Below are 21,955 nucleotides of genomic sequence, written 5' to 3'. Positions count from 1 at the left end.
CAGCAGACACTGCACCAACTATTTTAGATGCATTTATTCTTCATAAGGAGCTACTTGGTATTTTATTATCCTAAATTATGGATCAGGAATCTGTGACTCAGAACAGTTAAGTGATTCAAGATTAACCAGCTAGCAAGTGACTAAGCTAAAGTTTAAATTTAAGATCTAACTAAATTCGAAGCCCAAGATTTTTCAACCATTAATTAAGCTTTTTAGTTGCCCTCTACAACTTGCTTCTGGTGAACATGTTGTTGACACTGCAGACTCTCGAGGAAGAGGATTCTGTTTAAAAACCATTATCAATCTAATCATTCAAATGCTTAAAATAGAGTGAAAGATAATTCAACTCTCTGAAGAGCCAATGTGCCCTCATTTTGTTCCATTAGCTTAAAATGTATTGTAAATGAGATGGTTCTCCGAACAACCAAGAGGTTGGTTAAAAAGTAGATTCCTGGGGTGCCTGGCTGGCTCAGTCAGTAGAGAATGTGACTCTTGATCTCTGGGTTGTGAGTTCAAGCCCCATGGTGGGTATAGAGATTACTTTAAAAACCTTTAATTTTAAAAAAGTGAATTCCCAAAATCCATACCTTAGAGCACATTTTAGTGAGAACAGTTTAAAAACACTGCTTCACTGGTGGTAGTGTGAGGAACAGCTGAAGGGGTGACACAGAGAGACCAGTTAGGAACATCAGGACTGGTTCATGGCAGCACTGCTTTTAGTGCTAATGCCAAACAGGAATGTATGCTCATTTGCAAAAATATGTTTTTTAGCATAGTATAAAGCAGTGGATCTTCTAAGTAGTAATTTTATTGCCTGTAGGCTTGATTTTTCTAGGAATGGTTATGGAAATTTACAGATCTTTTCCACTCTTGGTAAGAAGCAGATGCTTTAGTGAGAGTATTTACATACACTTCTTTCTGAAAAAAGAACCCATAAATATTGTGATTATAAATATCATACACCTAGTCTCCCACAGATGCACCTGAAGGAATTTGAAAAGTTTCAATGACCCTCCAAAATATCCAAATTTACAACCCACAACTTTTGTAAAAGGGATCATAAAATTTTATGGAAAATATATTCCAGAGGGGGCCTGGAGGGCACAGTTGGTTAAATGTCTGACTCTTGGTTTCAGCTCAGGTCATGATCTGAGGGCCCTGGGATTGAGCCCTGTGTCAGGTTCTGTGCTCAATGTGGAGTCTGCTTGAGATGCATTCTCCTTCTGCCTTTCCCTCTGCCCCTCCTGCTCATGCTCTCTCTCAAATAAATAAATGAAATCTTAAAAAAAGAAAGAAAAGTAATTCCATTTAATCTCTCCTAGAAACACAGTTTGTACCTGTTGAATATGTTTTCTTGCCATCAGAAAGCTGTATTTCTGGAACACCTGGTTGGCTCAGTGGTTGAGCATCTGCCTTTGATTCAGGTCTTGATCCCGGGGTCCTGGGATCGAGTTCCGCATCAGGCTCCCTGCAGGGAGTCTGCTTCTCCCTCTGCCTGTGTCTCTGCCTCTCTCTTTGTGTCTTGCATAAGTAAAAAATAAAATCTTCAAAAGAAAAAACATTCCTTCTGAATCTCAGCAGTAAAAGCCCTGGACTTGTAGTGACTGGAGTATATTCTGTAAAACTTCACATTTTACATATTTCTAATTTTTTAATTAGGGCAATCTACTTTCCCCCTGATTCAAAATCCCAGAACATGTTAAAGAGTGAGAAAAGCACAGGTGGAAAAAGTTTGGTGACTTATTTTCACAGTTCTCACACACCAAGTGTTCATTCTTTCAAAAAACATTTATTGTAAAATATGTATAACATGAAATTTATCATTTTAACAATTTTTTTAGGTGTACAATTCAGTGGCAGGAAGTATATTCAGAATGTGGTGCAGTCATCATCATTGTTCGTTTCCAGAATTTTTTCAGTGTCGCAAATATTTTAACAAAATACCATTTCGTTAAACAGTAATTCCCCATTCTTCTTTTCTCCTGGGCCCAAGTAACCTGTATTCTACTTTTCAGTCTCTCTGAATTTGCCTATTATAGGTGCCTCATTTAAGTGGAACTATACAATGTTTGCTCTGTTGTGTCTGGCTTATTTCACTTGGCATAATGTTTTCAAGGTTTATCCTTGTTGGCATGTATCAGTACTTCGTTCACTTTTAAGACTGAATAATATTTTATTATATGTTTATCAATTGAGAGACATTTGGTTGTTTTCTCTTTTTGACTATTGTGACTAGTGCTATTATGAACATTGGTACTCAAATACCTGTTGGAGTCCCTGCTTTCAATTCTTTGGGGGCATATACCTAGAAGTGTAATACTCATGAGTGTCAATTCTAAAGAGAAAGAGAAAGGATGCATATACTTAAATATTATAATTTGTGTTCAGGGCTGGACCTAGAAGCCCAAGTAGGTGGATTGAGGGATGCTGAAAATCTACCTTAACTTCTAAACTATACCTGCAGTTCCACTGCCTCAAGGTATCAGAAAATTCCATTTTGATGAGGGCTGGTCATTTGGAAAGGTCCAAAGGAGAGCTTATTCATAAGAAAGGAAACCTCCCCTGTAATACTAATACCAATAACACGTTGTGAGGTTCTTCATTTTCCCAGTTTCAATGTTTTCCTTTTAATTGATTGGAGTGCCCTCATGTGTCTGTATTTTTAGGCTATGGAATTTTTGAAAAAGGTTTGATATTAGAATCATGGAGAGTGAGAAGGATGGGGAAATAGATGATGGGGATTAAGCATCACACCTGTCCTGATGAGCAGTGGGTAATATATGGAAGTGTTGAATCACTATACTGTATGCCTGAAACTAATATTTCTCTGTATGTTAACTGGAATTAAAATAAAAACTTAAATAAAAAATAAATTTAAATTTAAAAATAGAATCATAAACTGGGGAGGAAATTTAAATACCTTTTTAAAAACCTGAGTATTGACTAGAGGACCCATCTCTAGGCAGTTAAAAATTTTTTTAAACACAGATCTAAATCACACACCCAAGAGTATTTAAAATGAATAGCTACAATGTGGCCAGTGAAAAAATGACACCCTCTCTAGTGAGAAAGACTACTTACTAGTCCCTTAGAAGCTCCCTGGATGCCCTTCAAAAATTGCATTACCCCAGCTTACTCCCAGAGGTAACACTATACTGAATTTAGTGTCAATCATTGCCTGGCTTCTCTTTATAATTTTACCACTTAGTGTTTGTTTCCCTAAACAGTATCTGGGGGAAGGAGGAGAGAAATTTCCTATTTTTAAACTTCCCAAAATTGAATCCTATTGTATGTATTGTTCTGTGACTTGTCTTTTTAAGTCTAGCTTTTAAGCATGTTGATTCCTATTTTCAAATTTTTATGGAATTTCAGTTTATGAATATACTCTTGATAGATATTCATGTTTTTCTAGTTATTGAGAATAAATGTTTGAACATTGTTCAACATGTCGCCTGCTGCTCATGTGTAACAATTTCTCTGGGTATACAAATATGAGTGGAAGAGCTGGATCATATGGTGTGCATGTCTTTCACATCGTCTTTCTAGGTAACACCAATATTTCCACAATGATGAGAGTGGTCTGTAAGAATTCCATTTTCTCCACATCCTTGCCCATAAATGATTGCTTGATTTTTACATTTTGGCCAATCTGGGTGAAATGTTTTTTTTTTTAATTTTTTTTAATTTTTATTTATTTACTTATGATAGTCACAGAGAGAGAGAGAGAGGCACAGAGACACAGGCAGAGGGAGAAGCAGGCTCCATGCATCAGGAGCCTGATACGGGATTCGATCCCGGGTCTCCAGGATCGCACCCTGGGCCAAAGGCAGGCGCCAAACCGCTGCGCCACCCAGGGATCCCGAAATGTTATCTTATTGCGGTTTAAATGTGCATTTCTATGATTATTCATGAGGTTGGACATCTTTTCATATGTTTACACATAATTTGTGTTTCCTCTTCTATGAAATGCCTATCATGACTTGTGCCCATTTTTCTATTGGATTGTTTGTATTTTTTTGTATCAATTGATATGTCTGGGGGGGGGGGAGCTTTTTTAATAGCAAACAATAGTCATACAGAAGAGTGTAAAACATAAACATACTGCTTAAAGAGTAATTTAAAAACTGTGTGGGCAGCCCGGGTGGCTCAGCGGTTTAGCGCCACCTTCAGCCCAGGGCGTGACCCTGGAAACCCTGGATCGAGTCCCACGTCCGGCTCCCTGCATGGAGCCTGCTTCTCCCTCTGCCTGTGTCTCTGCCTCTCTCTCTCTCCTGTGTATTCTCATGAATAAATAAATAAAATCTTAAAAAAAAAAAACTGTGTAACCACCACAAACATAAAAGAATGTTGCCAACACTTCAGAAACACCTCCTCTGCACTCCCCCACCCCATCAGTCTTTTCTCAGACGTAATTACCATTCTGATTTTTTTTAAAATTTTATTTATTTATAAAATTAAGAGGCAGACGCTCAACTGCTGAGCCACCCAGGCGTCCCACCATTCTGACTTCTGTTAGTGATTCATCACTTTTTTTTCTATAGTCTTATCACTTGGGAATGCACCCTGAACAGTATTGTTTAGTATCGCCTGCTTTTGAACGTTATAAAAATGGATTCACACAGCACATTAATGCTATTTCACATTGTTGTAGTTTCATGTAGCTGTAGTTTGTTCATTTTTGTTGTTGTATAGTATTCCATTGCTGTTTGGTACTTGTTTCTGTACAGTGCACCACGATTCACTTAGTTAATGTACTCGTGATGGAAATGGGGTTTTGTTCTTATGAACAATATTAAGAACATTCTTAACAATACACTGGATACACTTGAGCAAGGTCTTCTCTAGAGTATATACCAAGCAGCAGGATTGTTAGATCTAAAGTATACACATCTTCGACTTTACTAAATAATCCTAAACTACTTTCCAAAGTGGGTACCAAAGTGGGTATACCAATCTGCTTTCACCACGAGTATTAGAAAATGCCCATCAGTCCACCAACAAATGTCAAATTTTTGCTTTGTTAGTGAGTGTAGTTTGTTACAAACCAATCACTATGTTTTTTTTTTTTTTAAGATTTTATTTATTCATGAGAGACACACAGAGAGAGAGAGAGAGAGAGAGAGAGGCAGAGACACAGGCAGAGGGAGAAGCAGGCTCCATGCAGGGAGCCGACGGGGGACTCGATCCAGGGTCTTCAGGATCACAACCTGGGCTGAAGGCGGCGCTAAACTACTGGGCCACCGCGGCTGCCCAATACATTTTATTTTTTTAAATTACACTTCAGTGTCTGGGGTACAAGTAAATACATGGCATAGTAATTTTTAAAAGATTTTTTATTATTTATTTATTCATGAAAGACAGAGAGAGAAGCAGAGACACAGGCAGAGGGAGAAGCAGGCTCCATGCAGGGATCCCGACTTGGACTTGATTCCGGGTCTCCAGGATCACGCCCCGGGCTGAAGGCGGCGCTAAACGGCTGAGCCACCCGGGCTGCCCGGCTCTATGGTTTTCATGCAATCTCTGACTAGTAAGGAGCTTGAGCATCTCATGGTTATTAGCCATGTGGGTTTCTTCATTTTAAAAGCACTTTTCGGTTATTTTACCCATCTTCCATTGGGTTGTCTGTTCTTTAATAAAAGCTATGGGACACTAGCTTTTGTCAATCACCTGCATCATAGAAATTTTTTACCACTCTGTGGTTTTTCTTTCTTGATGATGTATTTTAAGGTCAGGCCTCGTGGTTTTACTTTTTTTTCGACTTAAATCTCGTCAGGTTCACCGATCTCTGGCTCCACGCCTTTTGTATCACGTATCCCAACGCACTGATCCTGAAGCGCGTTCACGCTACGCCACAAAGTTCTCGTCCTGCTGTTCACACGCGGGTCCCTGGCCCACCGCGTGCGGAGGCGCCCGTCACCCTCCCGCGGTACAGACGGCTGACGATTTCGCGAGCACACACTGCAGCACCGTCTTCCCCTCCATTTCGCAGCCTCTTCCGTCTTCCCTCTGGCGTCCGGTTCCCATCCAGGTCTTCCTTTATTCCAGAGTTTGATGCTCCGCTGACTCACTGATCCCCTGGACCACTCTCGAGTCCTTCGTTTGCGAACATTCACTACGCGGGAACAATGCCCCGCCGGCTTGTTTGTCCCGCGAACAACCCGCGGTCACTTCCTCAGCCTCCGAACACCCACAGCGACACGATCCCTCAGAAGCCCCGCCCCGCGGACGCCAACGCCCGCCTTTTTCCTGAGGACGCAACACGCAGGCGCGGCCGGGCCCGGGCTCACGCGCCGCACAACGAACTGCGCCTGCGCCAGCAAACGCCCCGCCCCTCCTCCCCGGTCCTCTATAAAGCCTCGAGCTTCTCCTCGCGAGAGACTCCGTTCTCATGCTCGCTGCGGGGGTCGGAGGTCAGAGCGAGCGTCTCGCGGGCCGTAGGAGGAAGATGGCGGTGGAGTCGCGCGTTACCCAGGAGGAAATTAAGAAGGAGCCGGAGAAACCGATCGATCGGGAGAAAGTATGGGATCCGGAGAGAGGTGGAGGTGGGCCCGGCGGGGCGGAGAGCGCGGCCTGCGTGCAGGAAGCGGCAGTGTTTGCTCCCCGGGCTGTAAGAGGCCGCGACGCCTCCGGAGGGAAAGGGAGCCCCGGACCCGAGCCGCTTTCTTTAACTTCTGCCCTCCTTTTCCTCCTTTGCTCCCAGACGTGCCCGCTGCTGCTGCGTGTTTTCACCACCAATAACGGCCGCCACCACCGAATGGACGAGTTTTCCCGCGGAAACGTGCCGTCCAGCGAGCTCCAGATCTACACTTGGTGAGAGCGCGGGGTCCGCGGGGGCGGGACCCGGGGGGTGGTCGGGCATTAACACAGTAATTCCCTCCGTGGCTCCGCTTCCTCCCCTTCCGGGTCCTTGGGCCCGGCTCTCAGAAAGTTGGAAGTTTTAGTTGTTAGGTAAAAGGGGATTCTCCCATCTTGTAATACAATTAAGCTTCATGTTCAAACTTTTGGGTTGTGAAGAACTGACGCACCCAGGATTGCTATCACTGTTGTGGCTGCTTGGTATAAAAATACACGTAGATAAATAAAATGCAGTAGCTGCCCTGAAGGGGCCCGTAGTCAACTAAATGGTACTAGAATTACATAGTAAAGTAAATCCTCAAGAGCATTTCTGTGAAATATTAAGCCTTCAATGCTATAGTATTAAAAAAGGAAATCAACAAAAACCAACTGATTTCTGATCTGGTGCTTAATGGAAAAGCTTTTAATGTGTGTTTCGTGAAGACCTGCCCCTGAATGTTTATGTGTACCTTCTCTACCCCTAAGTCTTTCTTAGGGCCATTACATGTTGTAAGCATATTTTTAGAGCTGCATATGTTTCCTTAGTTTGACATCATAATGGCTGTGTAGTAGCAGTAAAAAGTTAATAAGTGTTAAATATATATCTTTATTATATAACGTTAAATTTGCTATTATAATTCTTAAATGTATGATTCAGTTGCATCAGTTATATTCGCATTGTGCAACTATTACCTATTACCAAAACTTTTTCCCCCTCCTTGGCAGAAGTTACCCAGTAAGCAGTAATTTTCCATTCCTTTCTTCCCCGATAGACTCTAATCTAGTTTATATCTATATGAATTTGCCCAGTCTAGGTATTTCACACAAGTGTTGTGTTTGGCTTATTTCAGTGTGACATTTACAAGGTTCATCCATGTTGTAGCACATTCTTTTTTATGTGCACACAACTTCATTTTTTTTTTATGGCTTAATATTTTAATGTATGGATATACCACGTTTTGTCCACTTTTCTGTTGATAGGTACTTGAGTTTCCATTTTTTTGGCTTTTGTGAATAATGTTGCTATGAACCTGGGTATGCACATATCGTTTGAATCCTTTTGGGTATATTCCCAGAAATAGGATTGCTGGATCATAACATTATTACATGTTTAACTTTTTAAGGAATAAGGAAATAAGCTGGTTTTCACAGCAGCTGCACCATTTTACAGCCCCAGAGAGTGTGTAATTTTAAACTGTGAGTCCAGCACTCACTCCTTTAAAGATTGGGACCGTAATTGTCTTTGTGTTGGTATTGGTTAAAGTTATGTAATATGATTTTAGTTCAGCATCATTCCAGGATAAAAGCTCCAGGAAGGTTGATTTAACTTACAAGAAAGGACTGTTACTAATGTATTGATGAAAACTCTGTTCGGGATTGAAGTGTATACTTCTCCAGGCATCAGAGTTCTATTTGCTAGGTGCTGTGCTTAGATTTTGAGGGTATGAAGTAAAGAAGGTACTGCCCCTCCACGCAGTCAGCTCAGCCTACTGGAGAAAGCAGATGAATAAATGCTAATTAGGTAAGACTTAAGGGTGAAGATAGCAGAGTGAGATTGTTCCAAAGATCCTTTACTCCTAATCCAGAAAAAAAATTACGTAAAAATTCTGCCCAAAACTGTCCTATCCCTAAACTGTAACCAAATAAGGAAAAGCAACTTATGTTATACCTTAAAATGATGGTCAAAGACAAAAATTCTGAAAGACTTGTGGTTGGTGTGACAGCACAGAGTCCTGCCCCCTTTTCCAGAAACCGTACTGAAGGAAGATTAGTTAACAAATCTTGGGAATTCTCAATTTGTAGAAGTAGACTGTAGGACTGAATAGGCAGCCCTAAGATAAGTCTAAGAAAAAGGAGTGAAGTCCAGAGGAGCCTAGCAGAAGTCAGTTGAGTTTGCCAAAGTTCAAGGCACTGTGTGGAGTTGGAGGAACAAGCCAGACACCACAGGAGTGGTAAATCTCCCTTGCTCGGGTGGTCATTAAACAGGTTATTGAAAGGGAAGTACTTAGGTAGCTATATCAGGGTTTAGCTAGAAAAATGGAACCAGTCGGAGATCTGTATGAAGAGATTGATTGCAGAGAATTGGCTCACATAATTATGAGGGCTGCCTAGATAACTAAGTCCCTAATCTATGGGGTGAGCTATAAGGAAGGGCCAGGCTAGAACAAACTCTCAAACAAGAGCTAAGACTGCTCACAGCAGCCTGAATTTTTTTTAGAGAAGCTGCACTCTGCTCTTAAGGTCTTTTCAACTACTTGAATCAGGCCTATTCAGATTTTCTGGGATCATTTAAATTTAAAGCCAACTAGTTATAGACTTGGACTACACACACAAAATACCTTATAGCAACACCTCCATTAGTGTGATTGAGTAACAGACTGTATTGACACACAGAATTGCAAAATTGACACACAAAACAGCCTCACGGTCGCTTAGCAAAGACTTCAGCCCCAAGAGAGCTCTCGCGTTCTTCGTGTAGTCAAGTTTTGGACCAGTGGTCAGAAAGCAACACTCGCACTCCCAGCTGTTGGTCTGGGGAGATGAGCCTCAGGTTGGAAGCTTGTAGGAGAGTCACTGGCAGAACTGAAAACAGATGTAAACCAAATTCTGCAAGTTTGTGCGGAACAAGATGACGTGGCACATATTTTTAGAAAGGAAGAAAGCACGTACGCATCATAAGTACAGAGGTGTACTAGGGAATACCTGATGCGGGATAGTTAACATCAGAATGTCAGGTTAAAAATCAGCCTTGCCTCCGACTCCACGAGGACAGAGTTAAAACAGCTGGGGAATTGTTGCAGAAGAGGCTAGAACTCTGACAGAATCTCACAGACAAAAATAGCCACAAAATTAGGAGGTGATAGGCAAAACTAAATCTTATCTGGGATTTTATAATTCATTCAATTTTACTTGTTTCTTTTGTTAAATTCGGGTTTTATTAAAAATACGTATAATATTTGAAGTATGAATCTATGAATTATATTTTTGTATTGTAACCTCAGGATATGTAATATGCTTGATAATCTTGTTTTTTTTTTTTTTTTCCCCCCGTAGCATTGTGTATATGTACGGAAAGATGCCTACAATGATGTTAACATCACTGCTTCTTTCTGGTTGATGAGATTTGGGGTACAGTTTGTTAAATTTTTGTAAATATGGCTTTCCCCCTCTTCAAGTAATGTGAACACGTGTCAAATGAGAAAGGCAGTCATGCACAGCTTCTCACCCCTTTGTTGTATGGCCGCCTAGAGTGACCTGCGGCCTGGAAGGTTTTCTTGGTTTGGTTTTTTTTTTTGAAAAGAGATAAAGAGGCCTTGCATCCTGTGCTGAGCATATGGCTTTGGGAGTATCTTTCCCTGTTCCGGGTTTAATGTGTTCTTTGTTCTGCCTGAGTGACATTGTATGGCACCTGACCTGCAGTGACTGTTCTGTGGGATTTTTTACTTGCAGCAAAAGAATGGAGCATGTAGACTATCTAGGCATTAATAATGTATGTATTAGCTACAGGGTGAGACCTGCTGGCCATGGGGGACCCACACTCCCATGAAGCTGGTCTTGCACTGTCTTTTTGTAGAGCAAGTAAAGCATTTATCCCTCTGTTGTCTGTGTGAGTTGAATCTGTGTTAGCAGCCCCAACACCTGCAAACTAATGCAGTAGGTTGATGTCCTGGGACCAGGACCGCTGCCCCTGGTGGAATGCATTGTTGTGCTCTTGTTATCCTAGCCACGTGATTGGACTCCTCCTCTGGAGGTGGGAACAGGTGTCACTTGTGTGACAAAAGTTTTATACAGAAACTTAAAAATTGAGATGGAGATAAGTCAAGGGCAACATACACAGTTAAATAATGAGGTAGAAAGAAAGCAGTGACAGTGGGGAATGGAGAAAACGATTGATATGTATTTAGGAGGTAGAAACAACAGGATGGAGATGGTTTAAGTGGCCTGCATGCCACTGTGGAGCTCAAGGCAGGGCTTGAACTCAACCTTGAGATCAAGAGTCAGATGCTCAACTGACTGAGCCACCCAGACACCCCGGTGATGGTAGTTTTGATGGTTCTATGAAAGAGCCAGGACATGTTTTGGGGTGAATACTCTTCAAGAGTGTCTTAGTGTCCCTTGTTTCATTTTATAGCCTTGCATAGGCAACGGTTATTTCAGTTCCACAGCATCCATTTCATTCTCCCAGTTGTTGTGAAAGAAAACTATAAAAATTTATGGGATCCCTGGGTGGTGCAGCGGTTTGGCGCCTGCCTTTGGCCCAGGGCGTGATCCTGGAGACCCGGGATCGAATCCCATGTTGGGCTCCCGGTGCATGGAGCCTGCTTCTCCCTCTGCCTGTGTCTCTGCCTCTCTCTCTCTCTGTGACTATCATAAATAAAAAAAAAAAAAAAAAAAAAAAATTTACACTATTACAGTTCGTTACTATTTTCAAGGTGCTAATATTTTGAAAGATTTTTCCAGGTTGTGCTGTATTAGCACAAAGGACTACGTTAAGTTCTGGGTTCATATAAATATTTGCAGGGCAAGAATATTATTGTGAAAGGAACCTTGCTTAATCCTAAAGAAAATGTAATGGTTCATTGGTTCAGTGGCTCTGTCTACTGTGAAACTCTTAAGATCCATCTTAGAAGGAAAAAAAATACATCTTTATGAAAATGCTTTCCTATCCTTGATTCTAACATGTGTTCCAACTTTAGACATGAAGAAATGTGGAAAAGTACATGCTTTACAAATAAGGGAATACAATTAATTTAATTAATTTTGACTACTCCTAAAGAGTTAATCACTAGACCAGTAAGATTGCTACCTAGCAACAAAAGATAGCAGGTGTAATCCCTGCATTCCCTTTGGGCACTAAATTGTCTGACTTCATCAAAATTTCAGTCGTTATAGGGGCAGAGAGGATTATTAGCTTTAAAATTAAGTCTAGGGGCACCTAGCTGGCTCGGGTAGAGCATGCGACTCAACCTCAGCATTTTGAGTTTGGGGTCCCCCTCCTATGTTGTATGTTGAGATTACTTAAACTCTTTTAAAAAAATAAATAAATAATAAAATGGACTCAAGTATAAGACCTTGACAGCTACAATTCTAACAGGTTGCAATTCAGACACACAGTTAACTCGTTATATGTTAATATTATTACTATACTGTTGATTAATCAAATGTAATGTTTTCTTTTAAAAAAATTCAGGATGGATGCAACATTGAAAGAACTGACTAGTTTAGTAAAAGAAGTCTACCCAGAAGCTAGAAAGAAGGGCACACACTTCAATTTTGCAATTGTTTTTACAGATCCTAAAAGGCCTGGCTATCGGTAGGTAATTTTTAATTTTTAATTCTTATAATTACTTTGGTTTTTATATGTTTTAATTGATAGGGATAATCCCTTTTAATGAACCTCTTTAGTTGGAATATAAATATTATTAATATCTGGGCTAGCTTAATGTAGTAATTAATTTTTAACAGTGCCATAAGATAATGGAGCAAATCCAGTCCTATGTTTACTTTGCAGTGCATATTTAGTTTCATTGGTTTGTGATCCATTAACAGTTGGGTCTCCTTTTCTGCAGAGTAAAGGAGATTGGCAGCACCATGTCTGGGAGGAAGGGGACTGATGACTCCATGACCCTGCAGTCACAGAAGTTCCAAATAGGAGACTATCTGGACATAGCAATCACACCTCCAAATCGGGCACCACCTCCTTCAGGGCGCATGAGACCATATTAAGTTTTATTTACTATTTCTTGAATTATTTTTCAATCAGTTATGTAAAATAAATTCTTTTTCCTTCCCTCATCATTGCCATTAAGCCTTTAAAATCTAAACATATTGTAATGCGTCTATTTAGGAATTAGATTTGGCTATGCTGTGGTATGGATATTAATAGAAAGTCCATAGTTTTGGGTCCTTCCATAAGATACGAAGAGAAGTGCTCTTAGCATCCTGTGTAAAACTATTGTTAAATATATGTGTGCAATCAACTGGAGTGTGAAAGTTCATGAAGGCATGAGAACAGGGTTTGATTTAGTATTTGGGGTTTAAGCTGAATAGTGGAGGATGGTATGTTTAAGCCTATATGGGGCAGAGTGAGAAAGCCATGGAATTAAATAGAGTGTGAGTTTGTGGTCTGTTGCCTACAGTTAGAACAAGGGTGAGGTAGCACGGCAGCAAGGCATTTTGGAATAGCATCAGCTGAGGCAAGTTGAAGCCGTTATGTGCTCAAAGAGGTTGCCTGAATCAAGGTAGGATGACAAAAAGAGGAGAATGGATGCCATAGAGAGGGCTTTTTATGTTTTAAAAATGGGGAGAACAGGGCATTTTGAAGATCAGAATCAGTAGAGAGGAAACAAGGGTTAGAACTTAGGATCAGGGTGGAAAGGTTTACCTTGAAGGTCTGAGAAGGAAGCAACAAAAGAGGAATCTTAAGCCCCAGGAGCAGAGCCGGGTTGAGGTGACATTGAGTGAATAGGAGTTATTCACAGATGGAGTTACCAGGCCGGGGACTGGCTTGTATCTGAGTATCCAACTGGAGAGTCACTGTGCATCGTGGATAAGACCAGCTGGGCTAAACATTTAAATCCTGGCTGCACCATGAGCTCTGTAGCCTTGGACAAGTGACTTAAATCTGTGAGGACAGCCCATAAGACTGTGAAGATTAAGTACTTGTCTGACAAGTAAGAAACAGTAAATACTATTAGTCATAGAAAAGTCAAAACGGGAACTGTATCTTCTGTGGCTCTATTACAGTCTTATCTGGAAGTTTTATAGAGTGTGGCCAGGGGTGGTGTTAGCCTAAATTGCCACAGTCTGTTAAAAGTGGGAAATTGAAAACATATATTCCAAAATGAAAAAAAAGGTGCTAGTAGTGATTTTCAAAGTCAGACTTCCGTCACTTATCTTGTACACACAGAAGCAGCCTTTTCAATGTAATGGTTCTGTGGGAGTGGTGTCCCTGTGGCGAAGCCCATCACCAGTGGCAGAGACCAGCCCAGAACCTAGATCTAGTGCCTCTTCTACTTTGAAGTTTACCCCAACCCTTATTCATTCATTCAGATTAGATACTTCTATAAGTCATAAAAGGAATTTAAACCTTTTTTTTTTTTTTTTGAGAAGAGCTATGATTACCTTCCTATTTGTGGGGAAGAAACTGATTTACTATGCAGAGAAGGCAGGTACTAAATAAAGGACCTTCGTAAGCCAGTTTTTCTTACGGCATGAACTCCAGTGAGGGCTCTCCTGTAATTCCAGGTTATTCTCCCAGTAGTTGTAAAGCAGTTTATATGCTTGGTTCCAACATGGAAATTTTCAAGATTTCAGTCCTCTACCAAAAGTACAGTTAAAGACTACCTAATGGATTTATTATTGACTATGATGCTAAGAATCAGACGACTTGTACTTAGTCCTTATTTACCTCTGGCTTTGGTAAGTATGGCTTATGGGTAAGTAACTGAGCTGTTTCCTCAAATATAAAACAAATAAATGGTCACCATGACAGCACCATGCTCAGTATCCTCACTGCCTCGCTTGCTCAAAGTATTTTGGAGTTGAAATTTTTCCTTTGGAGTATGTCTTCTAACTCCTGTGTTGCTTATAATTTGCCTGTCTTCAGTTTCCTCACCATGTACATGAACTTGGTATTTTGAGTTAATTTACCAGATCTTCAATAGGGAGTCTTGCTGTTACATTTAGATTTTACAAAACATGACTGGGACCGTTACATCCATAGTAATCACTGGCTCAGGTGATGTTTGAGACAATGGTGTGTACACACATGTGCGCAAGCACACATGTGCATGTGAGAGAGAGAGAGCTATTAAACTGTTAGCTTAGGTTTAAAATTCTAACACTTAAACTGTTATTCTTAAATAAAGAGCTGAACTCAGCCTGCCTCTTTCTATTCAATCAAATTCCAAACTTGAGTACTTCTCAGACTGAGATGGCCACACCCTAAAACGTTTTATCAGAATTATAGTTAGTGCTAAGCTGGGCACAAGGAACTTGACTATTTTCCTCATTGAACCTTCCCAACCAAGCTGCAGGGACTTGTTTCCATTTACAGATGAGCCCGAAGCCTGCTTTAACAAGTGGGTCACATGAAGGCAAGTACCGAACAAACGTTGAAATGCATATTCCCAAAAGTAGTGTTCTGTTTAGTTTATCCTCAGCTCTGCAACCTGGCTTCTATCTACAGCAATGGGGCAAGTTATTGATAACTCCACAACTGGTTTCTGCCAAGGTGCAGTGGACCAGTTTCAGTTTTTATACAAATCCAAACACTCCTCTTCAATGACACGGTCCTGCTTCTAGTTGGGAGTGCCAGAGCAGCCGAACAAGGTCTGTGTGTTCCGAGTTGTGTTCTGTTGCTTAGATACAGGTGGTTTTGCTATTGAGCTGCAATTTCCTGGGAGTCTGCAGTGGAACGAGCCTGAAGGAAGTGTTTATTCATGGATTTTCTTTCCCCTATTATCCCCTATTAAGCAATCTTAATACAAAATACTAAAAAATTATTTTTCTAAGCAAAAATCCTGAGCCTGGGAATGTGATACAGAGTTAATTGTAGAAAGGTGTTCTTGTTACATACCAGCCCCAAAGCTTGTTGGGAGGAGCCAGTGAAACGGTGCCTGGTGGTGGATGTGCAGTTAAGAGCTATTTACAAGGTCTTTATTGCCCTTTTGCTTTGTGCTTTTGGCTGACAGAATTTCCTGTCCAGGCTAGGAGTTCCTAAGAAAATTTCAGATAGGAGTTGAAATTGGAGCAGTTTACATTGTGAATGAGGTGAACCTCCTTAGGCATTTCCAAAATTTGTAGAGTACCTATTGGGAACTGTCAGAAGTAGTAGTATTCCTAATTACTTTAACTCCTCTCACCTTCCAGTACTATACCAGGGGATAAAATATATTTAACATGTGCCTATCCAGTAGCAGCTACTAAGGCCCTGGTGGTGCACAGATCCAACCCAGATACGCATCCTCCTCAAAAAGTCTTACAGTCTAGGCATGGGAGTAGAAATACGATAAAAGGTGGAGGGGGAAGTGTCATGACAAAGACCTTCGCTACACGAAATGGCATTGGAGCTTGTCCACCTCCTCAAAGGTTGGGTTGGATTTATACTTGATTTAGGATCTAACATGAACATAAAAAAGGAAGATCAACAGAGCCCTGAAGTACTATTTTGACTGGAGTGCAGGATAAAAAGGAATGATGGTACTGCAGTAACCTAGGTGAGAACTGCACTGGTGGCAGAGGGGATGGGGGAGGGAACAAGTCCCAGAGATGGTAGGGCCATCAGCAAGATCTGGTAGCCAAGAAGATCTGGGGTGGGAAATGGAGCAGGGAAAAGGAAAGTCCACCATTAAAGCTACACTTTACTCATCCAGAAAGTCAAGATGATAGTACCTACTTCATAAGAGTTGATCTAAAAAAAAAAAAAAAAAATTTTAATAATTAAATATTTAGAGCTGTGCGCAGCATACTGAGATCTCAGTGTTTGATGTTATCACTAATTCATTCAGGGACTTAAGTTGCTAGGTATCTGTAATGAACAAAGCAAACAAGATCCTTGCCCTTACTGAGTTTAAGGTCCAATAGTAGAAACAAAAATCTATACTTAAAATATTTTATTACAAATTCTACGGAGTGCTGTGAAGGAGGACAATAGGGTGCTCAGAACTAAGCAGAAGGACCTCTTTGGGACTGGGGAACTAACAAACTGGCATTTAACCTTTGACCTGAAACAGATCAGCTGAAATTCCTTTCAAGTAACAAGGGAACTCCAGCTAGCATAGCCCAGGTGTTTATGAAGCATTTAACTGAAAAGTCCTGGGCTAGAGCTCGCTGGCTGCAGGCCCAGCTGGATGATTAGGCTCAGAGGGTCACACCTGAGCTCCTGCTTGCTCTCTTCTGCCAGGGCTACATTCCTGGCATGGTGAGAAGAGGGTGGCTGGGAGCTCCAGGTACGTACATCTACACAGCCAGAAAAGAAATGTGTTGTTTCCCAGCAGCTCCCGAAGTCCTAGAACTGGCTCTCACTGACTTGATGTGGTTATATGCCCCTCACTAACACTGCTTGGTCAAGCCTGGATCTAGGTAGGCTGTAAATTCTGCAAGGAAAATTAGAATATTGCTTTCCTTTAAAGGGCCAAGAATGGTGGGCAGACAAACCTCAAGCATCTGGGGCATATGGATGAGAGGGTGTTAGGTAAGCAGAGTGGGCAAGAAGAGGTTTCTTAGTGTGTATGAAGCCTCACAGCAGGAAAGAAAAGAAAGTTGGCCCGTGCGGCTAGAGCATAAGTTGCAAGAGAATTGTGAAAAGTAACCTAAGGTCAGATTATATAGGGTCGTGTAGGCTGTATTAAGGATCTTGGATTTCACGGAGACACTGCAAGGGTTTAAGGGTTAAGCAAGGAAACAAGTGCAAGATCCAAACACCTGAAGCTTGATAAGCTGGAAGCACCGTAGTCTTAAGTAACAGAAACTAGGATCACAGGAGAGAAGTGGGAATGGTCGGGGAAAGAAATTTCGGACAAATGGGGTTTGGAGGGGGCATCACAAAACAAGCTGGGGATACCAGCAGACAACCAGAAATGTTAACTACAGCATTCTTTATTTCCCATCTTCAAGCACCCTTTGCTCCTCACCCCACCACCCCTTCTCTTCAATCCACTGCAGACTTCTGTCCCTAGGTCCCCATCAAAATTAATTAGTGCTGCCAATAACATCAATTTTGCCAAGTCCTGCGGTCAGTTCTCTTTTAAATTCTCAGCAACATTGACAGGATAGATCACTCAACTCTCCATGATATATTTTCTTGCTTCACTGGCCTCTTCTCAACCTCCCTTGCTAGGCTGCTCTTTCCATCTCCCAAAGTTAAGAAAACTCCAAGGTTCAGTCCTGAGTTTGCTTTGTTCTGCCCCACCCTCCTCAAGCCTCACCCGCTCTATGGATGTATGTGCATGTAGCTATGGAAATTGGCCAACAAGAGCTTGATGGCAATTTGGAGTTGACCTATATAAAGCTGACCAAAGCTTTACCTTGAAAAATAAAACTAAAAATCTTGAAAATGATTTTACACCATACTTAAGCAAATACTAGTTATAAGCACAGTAATTTCTAGAACAAAGGATTAAATCAAGTTTTAATGACAATTTCCTGACAAGATGAAAAGACCACAATGTGACAGCTCTTCACAATGGACTTTGAAGGCACCATCATAAGAGAGTAATCTTTATTGCATCAGATTTTCCAAACCCAAGCCTTTGAAGCACCTTGTCATGATACTCGCAAACTGTTTCTTTTCAAATTTTTAACTGGTCTCCACAATAGGCTAGGGTCTTCATTTTCCCTTTGGAGCTGCCAAAGCAACAACAATATCTGCATGAACTTAGAACTACTTCCTGCTTATTATACTTAATTGGGAAGGATCCTGGGCTCAATGGACAGGGCAGCCTGAAGCTTTCAGAGGGCTCGAGAGGCAAGGGTCTCCTGCCTCCTGGGCTCTTGGGTGACAGTCCACAGAAGGGCACCTGGCCCAGAGAGATCATCAGAACCTTCTAGAGGCTCAGGTCTGTTGAGTGGCCAAACTAAAGAGGTCAACGGCCATGTCGTGGAAATTGCTGATCTGAAAGGATAAAACTGACACAAAGTAAAATACTGGGAGTAAAAATAAAATCAGACATCCTGACAGGGTGAGTCTCTGCTTCCAACTGTCAGACCTATAGTACGATTACCCAGACCTGCAAATAAATGCCTCCCTTTTCCTAAAGTTACTTAAGCTGTCAACTGTAGACAACCGTATTAAAAGTGCTTTGCTGAAATAAGTGTGAAAGGCTCTGGAACAGTTGTGAGAGGAGATAGGATGAGGGCAGAGTCAGAATCAGGGAAGAAGCCCAGCTCCAGCTGATGGCAACGCCATCCCCCCTTTGCCAGGAGAAGCCTGGGGTGGCCCTGTTGAGTAATAGAACACTTAAAATCTTTAAATTATTTACCTTGTTTCCTAATATTGCTCAACCATTCTGCTAGATTAGGCAGGATAAATATAAAATCAAATAGTAATGATCTTTAAAAACTGAATAACTAAAAAACTGAGTAAGACCGAGGTTAAACTAAATCACATTTTAATAAAAAGCATATTACAACAGCGGTGCCTAGCTGGCTCAGTAGAGCATGCTGCTCTTGTTTGCAGGGTTAGGAGTTCAAGCCGCACATTGGGCATAGTGGCGACTTAAAAAATATATATGATGTTCATCTTTAATATGGGTTGGTTTTTAAAAAGGGAGGAACATGTAAGGAAATGTGAATAACAAAGTAAGTCCAGCTCTGCTTTCATCTGTATCTATTCAGTGTCTACAATGAGAGGATCCACTAGAATTTCTGCAAAAAGATACAATTTTTTTTTTTTAAATCAAAGGTAGATTTTTTAACTAACAGACATCAACAAAACAAATAACAATACTATCACTGTATATTTTTAAACTTATAGAATAATTGGGTTTGGATTCCCAACGATGTCTTCCAGCTTGCTCGTGTAGGAATCTTAACTCCAAGAATAACAAGCTCTACATCAAAAGAGAAACAGGCTGTTAACCTAGCTGACAAATGTCAATTAAGAAATTTTCACTACCAAAAAAAAAAAAATTAAACTTTTTTACTACCATCTGAATGTTAATTTTTAAGTGTTCTCCTCAAATAACATAGGTAATTTCTTTAGAATGGTAACATACCTTCACCAGTTTTCTTTGTTGCCAAGACCTCGGATGTTTGGTCCTTCATATTTAGTGAGGAACCCTTTGCTGGGTGGCACAGCTTTCACTGCTACAGGAGTTGCTAGGTTTGAGTTGTATTTTGATAAAATCTGAAACAAAACATATTCCTTTTAAGCAAGTCATTGGAAAAAAACAACACATTTGGAAGATCTTAAAAACCATTCAAGAAAAGCCATGCAAATTTAAAGATATGGGTTATTTGAAATAATTTTTCAGCAGCACAGAAAAGATGGGAGTTATTAGAAATTGAATTTGGATGTGGAGACTTGATTTCTAAAGCCTTCTAAAATGTACTCTAAGATTAACAGGAGTAAGCAGTAATGTGTCCCTGAGGGCAAATTAGGCCTTTACAATGTTGTTAGGTAAAATATATACAGGAAAGAGGCAAAATACATGCTCAAAAGAAAGACCAGCTATTAAAGATTATAAAAAGAAGAGTCTGAAATATCAGCTATGTTTTTGATACATAGGTGATACATTAAATACAAGGCATTCCCCCCTTTGGCATAGAAATAGAAGGATCAATCACCGCGAAGTGGAAACACCTGATAACTCCTATTAAGACAGAAGATGCTTACTCCACTTCTTAAAGTGCCCAGCAAAACAAAGAGAAAAAGAGGGTAACAAATACTTTCTTGATTATCACAGGGTGAGTCCACTTTAATGGCATTTAGGTATTCCGAGTAGTTTCATCCTTCCCACAGCGCTCCACAGGCTAGGTCAGTTGCTAGAACAGTTCTTAACAATTCCACTTGCTTAAGCCATACTGCCGAGCTCTCTAGCTTCTATTAAGGGCGGGACGACTAGTGGTTATTTAGTAGAGCTGGCAGTTGGTATATAGATCAGTAGCAGACTACAGGTAAATGATGTACTAAGAAATCAGATATTCTAACATTTAAATCAATGCTTCTAAAACCAAGGTCCAAAATGTCTCAGGTTCAAGAAACACTGATGTAAGTCATTCGTGATACCCTATCCTGGAGAACTGTAGGTTAAATGACATTTCTGATTTTGCTAGCCATATCTTCAATGGAAACCACAGTCAACAACATGGCAATCACACTTGAAAAATTATAACAAAATATTCTAAGAATACATTTTAGAACATGAAGTTAAAGATGCACCATGAGTGCATAAAAGTATGATGAAGTCATGAGCCTGTGCTGAGCTCAGAAGAGCATAACAGGACAGAATTTAGATTTTCTCAGTACACAAACCAGCACATTCACCCAATGAGAAATAAGACAGTTTATACATAGCTTTAGCTCCTTAATATAAATATCAAATTTTGAAAAGAATGTATCAGAGAAAGAAATAGCCAGGAAAAACAACCTGGAGAATATCTTCTGGAATAGTAGTTACTTCTGGAGGTGTAGGTGTTCTCAGCAGATTCTCATAAGAAGAAATTACAGGAGAAGAGGGATCCACAAAACTCTCAAAACACTTGTCTGAATTTAAAACTAATGATGTACAGTCTTTCACTTCCAAATCATTTGATGAACTATTTGTTTTTGATAATGGATAATTTATGGATCCCTATTGAACAAAAAAAAAAAACACATTAATTTATGATATAAAATACAATAAACAAAATTATTAGTTTTAGTTCTGTTGCACAAAAGCGACACAGAAGTAAGCACAAAAATGACCTGTTCTTCCTTGACTGATTATTAAAAAAAACTGAGAAAACAAAGAATGGCATATATAGCACAAAATACCATGCTTCATTACTAATAACGGCTGAACTACAGCTTGATATGAAAACTAAATGGCCCTGACTGAATCAGATTTATAACCTTTATTTTATAAGATTTTATTTATTTATTCATGAGAGACACAGAGAGAGAGGCAGAGACATAGGCAGAGGGAGAAGAAGGCTCCATGTGGGGAGCCCAATGTGGGACTCGATCCCAGGACTGCAGAGTCACAACCTGAGCCAAAGGTAGATACCCAACCACTGAGCCACCCAGCCGTCCCTGAATCAGATTTAGATGGATTCACCCACCCAGTTTCAGGCAACACTAAGCTGGGCCAGGTGAGAGTAATAACACAGGTGAGCAAAAGTGTTACCACATGCCCTCACTCAAAAGGGAGAAAGCCCATCTGACATAAGCTTAGCATGCAATACCTGCTAAACTGACCAATATAGTAAATCTCACCTCTCCAGGGTCAGTTAATAAAGAACAAGTCACATCAGTCCAGTGGACTGGTGCCTTCCACACTGGAATACAAGGGGTGGACTACTTGTAAGAGGCAAGTACTAGCAGGCAATAACCTGAGAGATACTTCAACTGATACTAATTGAATTTTGTGGGTCTATAGCTACACTGTCCAATTTAATAGCAATAACCAGAGGGTTA

The 21,955-nt window shown here is 40.6% G+C and overlaps 2 protein-coding genes across 7 annotated transcripts in view; one reads left to right on the top strand and one right to left on the bottom strand.

Moving 5' to 3' along the window:
* Positions 1-5,315: 5,315 nt before the first annotated feature.
* Positions 5,316-21,955, bottom strand: part of SKA3 (spindle and kinetochore associated complex subunit 3) — a 33,244-nt gene continuing 16,604 nt past the window's right edge. For 2 of the 5 annotated variants that reach the window (XM_077868418.1, XM_077868420.1), the window contains 3 exons: positions 20,928-21,131; positions 19,554-19,684; positions 17,941-19,388 (listed from right to left, as the gene is read on the bottom strand). In XM_077868418.1, the coding sequence (XP_077724544.1) occupies positions 19,556-19,684; positions 20,928-21,131 (333 nt within the window). In that variant the 3' untranslated portion in view covers positions 17,941-19,388; positions 19,554-19,555. Of the gene's footprint in view, positions 9,418-17,940; positions 19,389-19,553; positions 19,685-20,927; positions 21,132-21,955 lie in introns of those variants that run through there. The other 3 variants (XM_077868422.1, XM_077868423.1, XM_077868419.1) reach the window with 2 other exon arrangements.
* Positions 5,953-14,716, top strand: SAP18 (Sin3A associated protein 18). Of its 2 annotated transcripts, none has more exons than XM_077868424.1 (4): positions 5,953-6,542; positions 6,701-6,810; positions 12,026-12,148; positions 12,405-14,716. In XM_077868424.1, exons 1-4 carry the CDS (start codon positions 6,126-6,128, stop codon positions 12,559-12,561), a joined length of 807 nt encoding a protein of 268 aa, XP_077724550.1. In that variant the 5' UTR covers positions 5,953-6,125; the 3' UTR covers positions 12,562-14,716. The 2 variants fall into 2 exon arrangements, with proteins under 2 accessions (XP_077724550.1, XP_077724551.1); XM_077868425.1 differs by having other exon boundaries at positions 6,342-6,517.

Source organism: Canis aureus, chromosome 24 (assembly GCF_053574225.1).
Source record: "Canis aureus isolate CA01 chromosome 24, VMU_Caureus_v.1.0, whole genome shotgun sequence".
NCBI lineage: Eukaryota > Metazoa > Chordata > Mammalia > Carnivora > Canidae > Canis > Canis aureus.
The sequence above is the reverse complement of the archived record's forward strand: the minus strand, read 5'-3'. Positions and strand labels throughout refer to the sequence as shown.

Excerpts from the sequence above, each read along its gene's own strand:
- SAP18 (XM_077868424.1), top strand. The coding sequence starts at position 6,126 with ATGCCCCGCCGGCTTGTTTGTCCCGCGAACAACCCGCGGTCACTTCCT. Across the intron at positions 6,543-6,700 it reads GGATCCGGAGAGAGGTGGAG|ACGTGCCCGCTGCTGCTGCG; the intron begins GTGGGCCCGGCG and ends CTTTGCTCCCAG. Across the intron at positions 12,149-12,404 it reads CCTAAAAGGCCTGGCTATCG|AGTAAAGGAGATTGGCAGCA; the intron begins GTAGGTAATTTT and ends CCTTTTCTGCAG.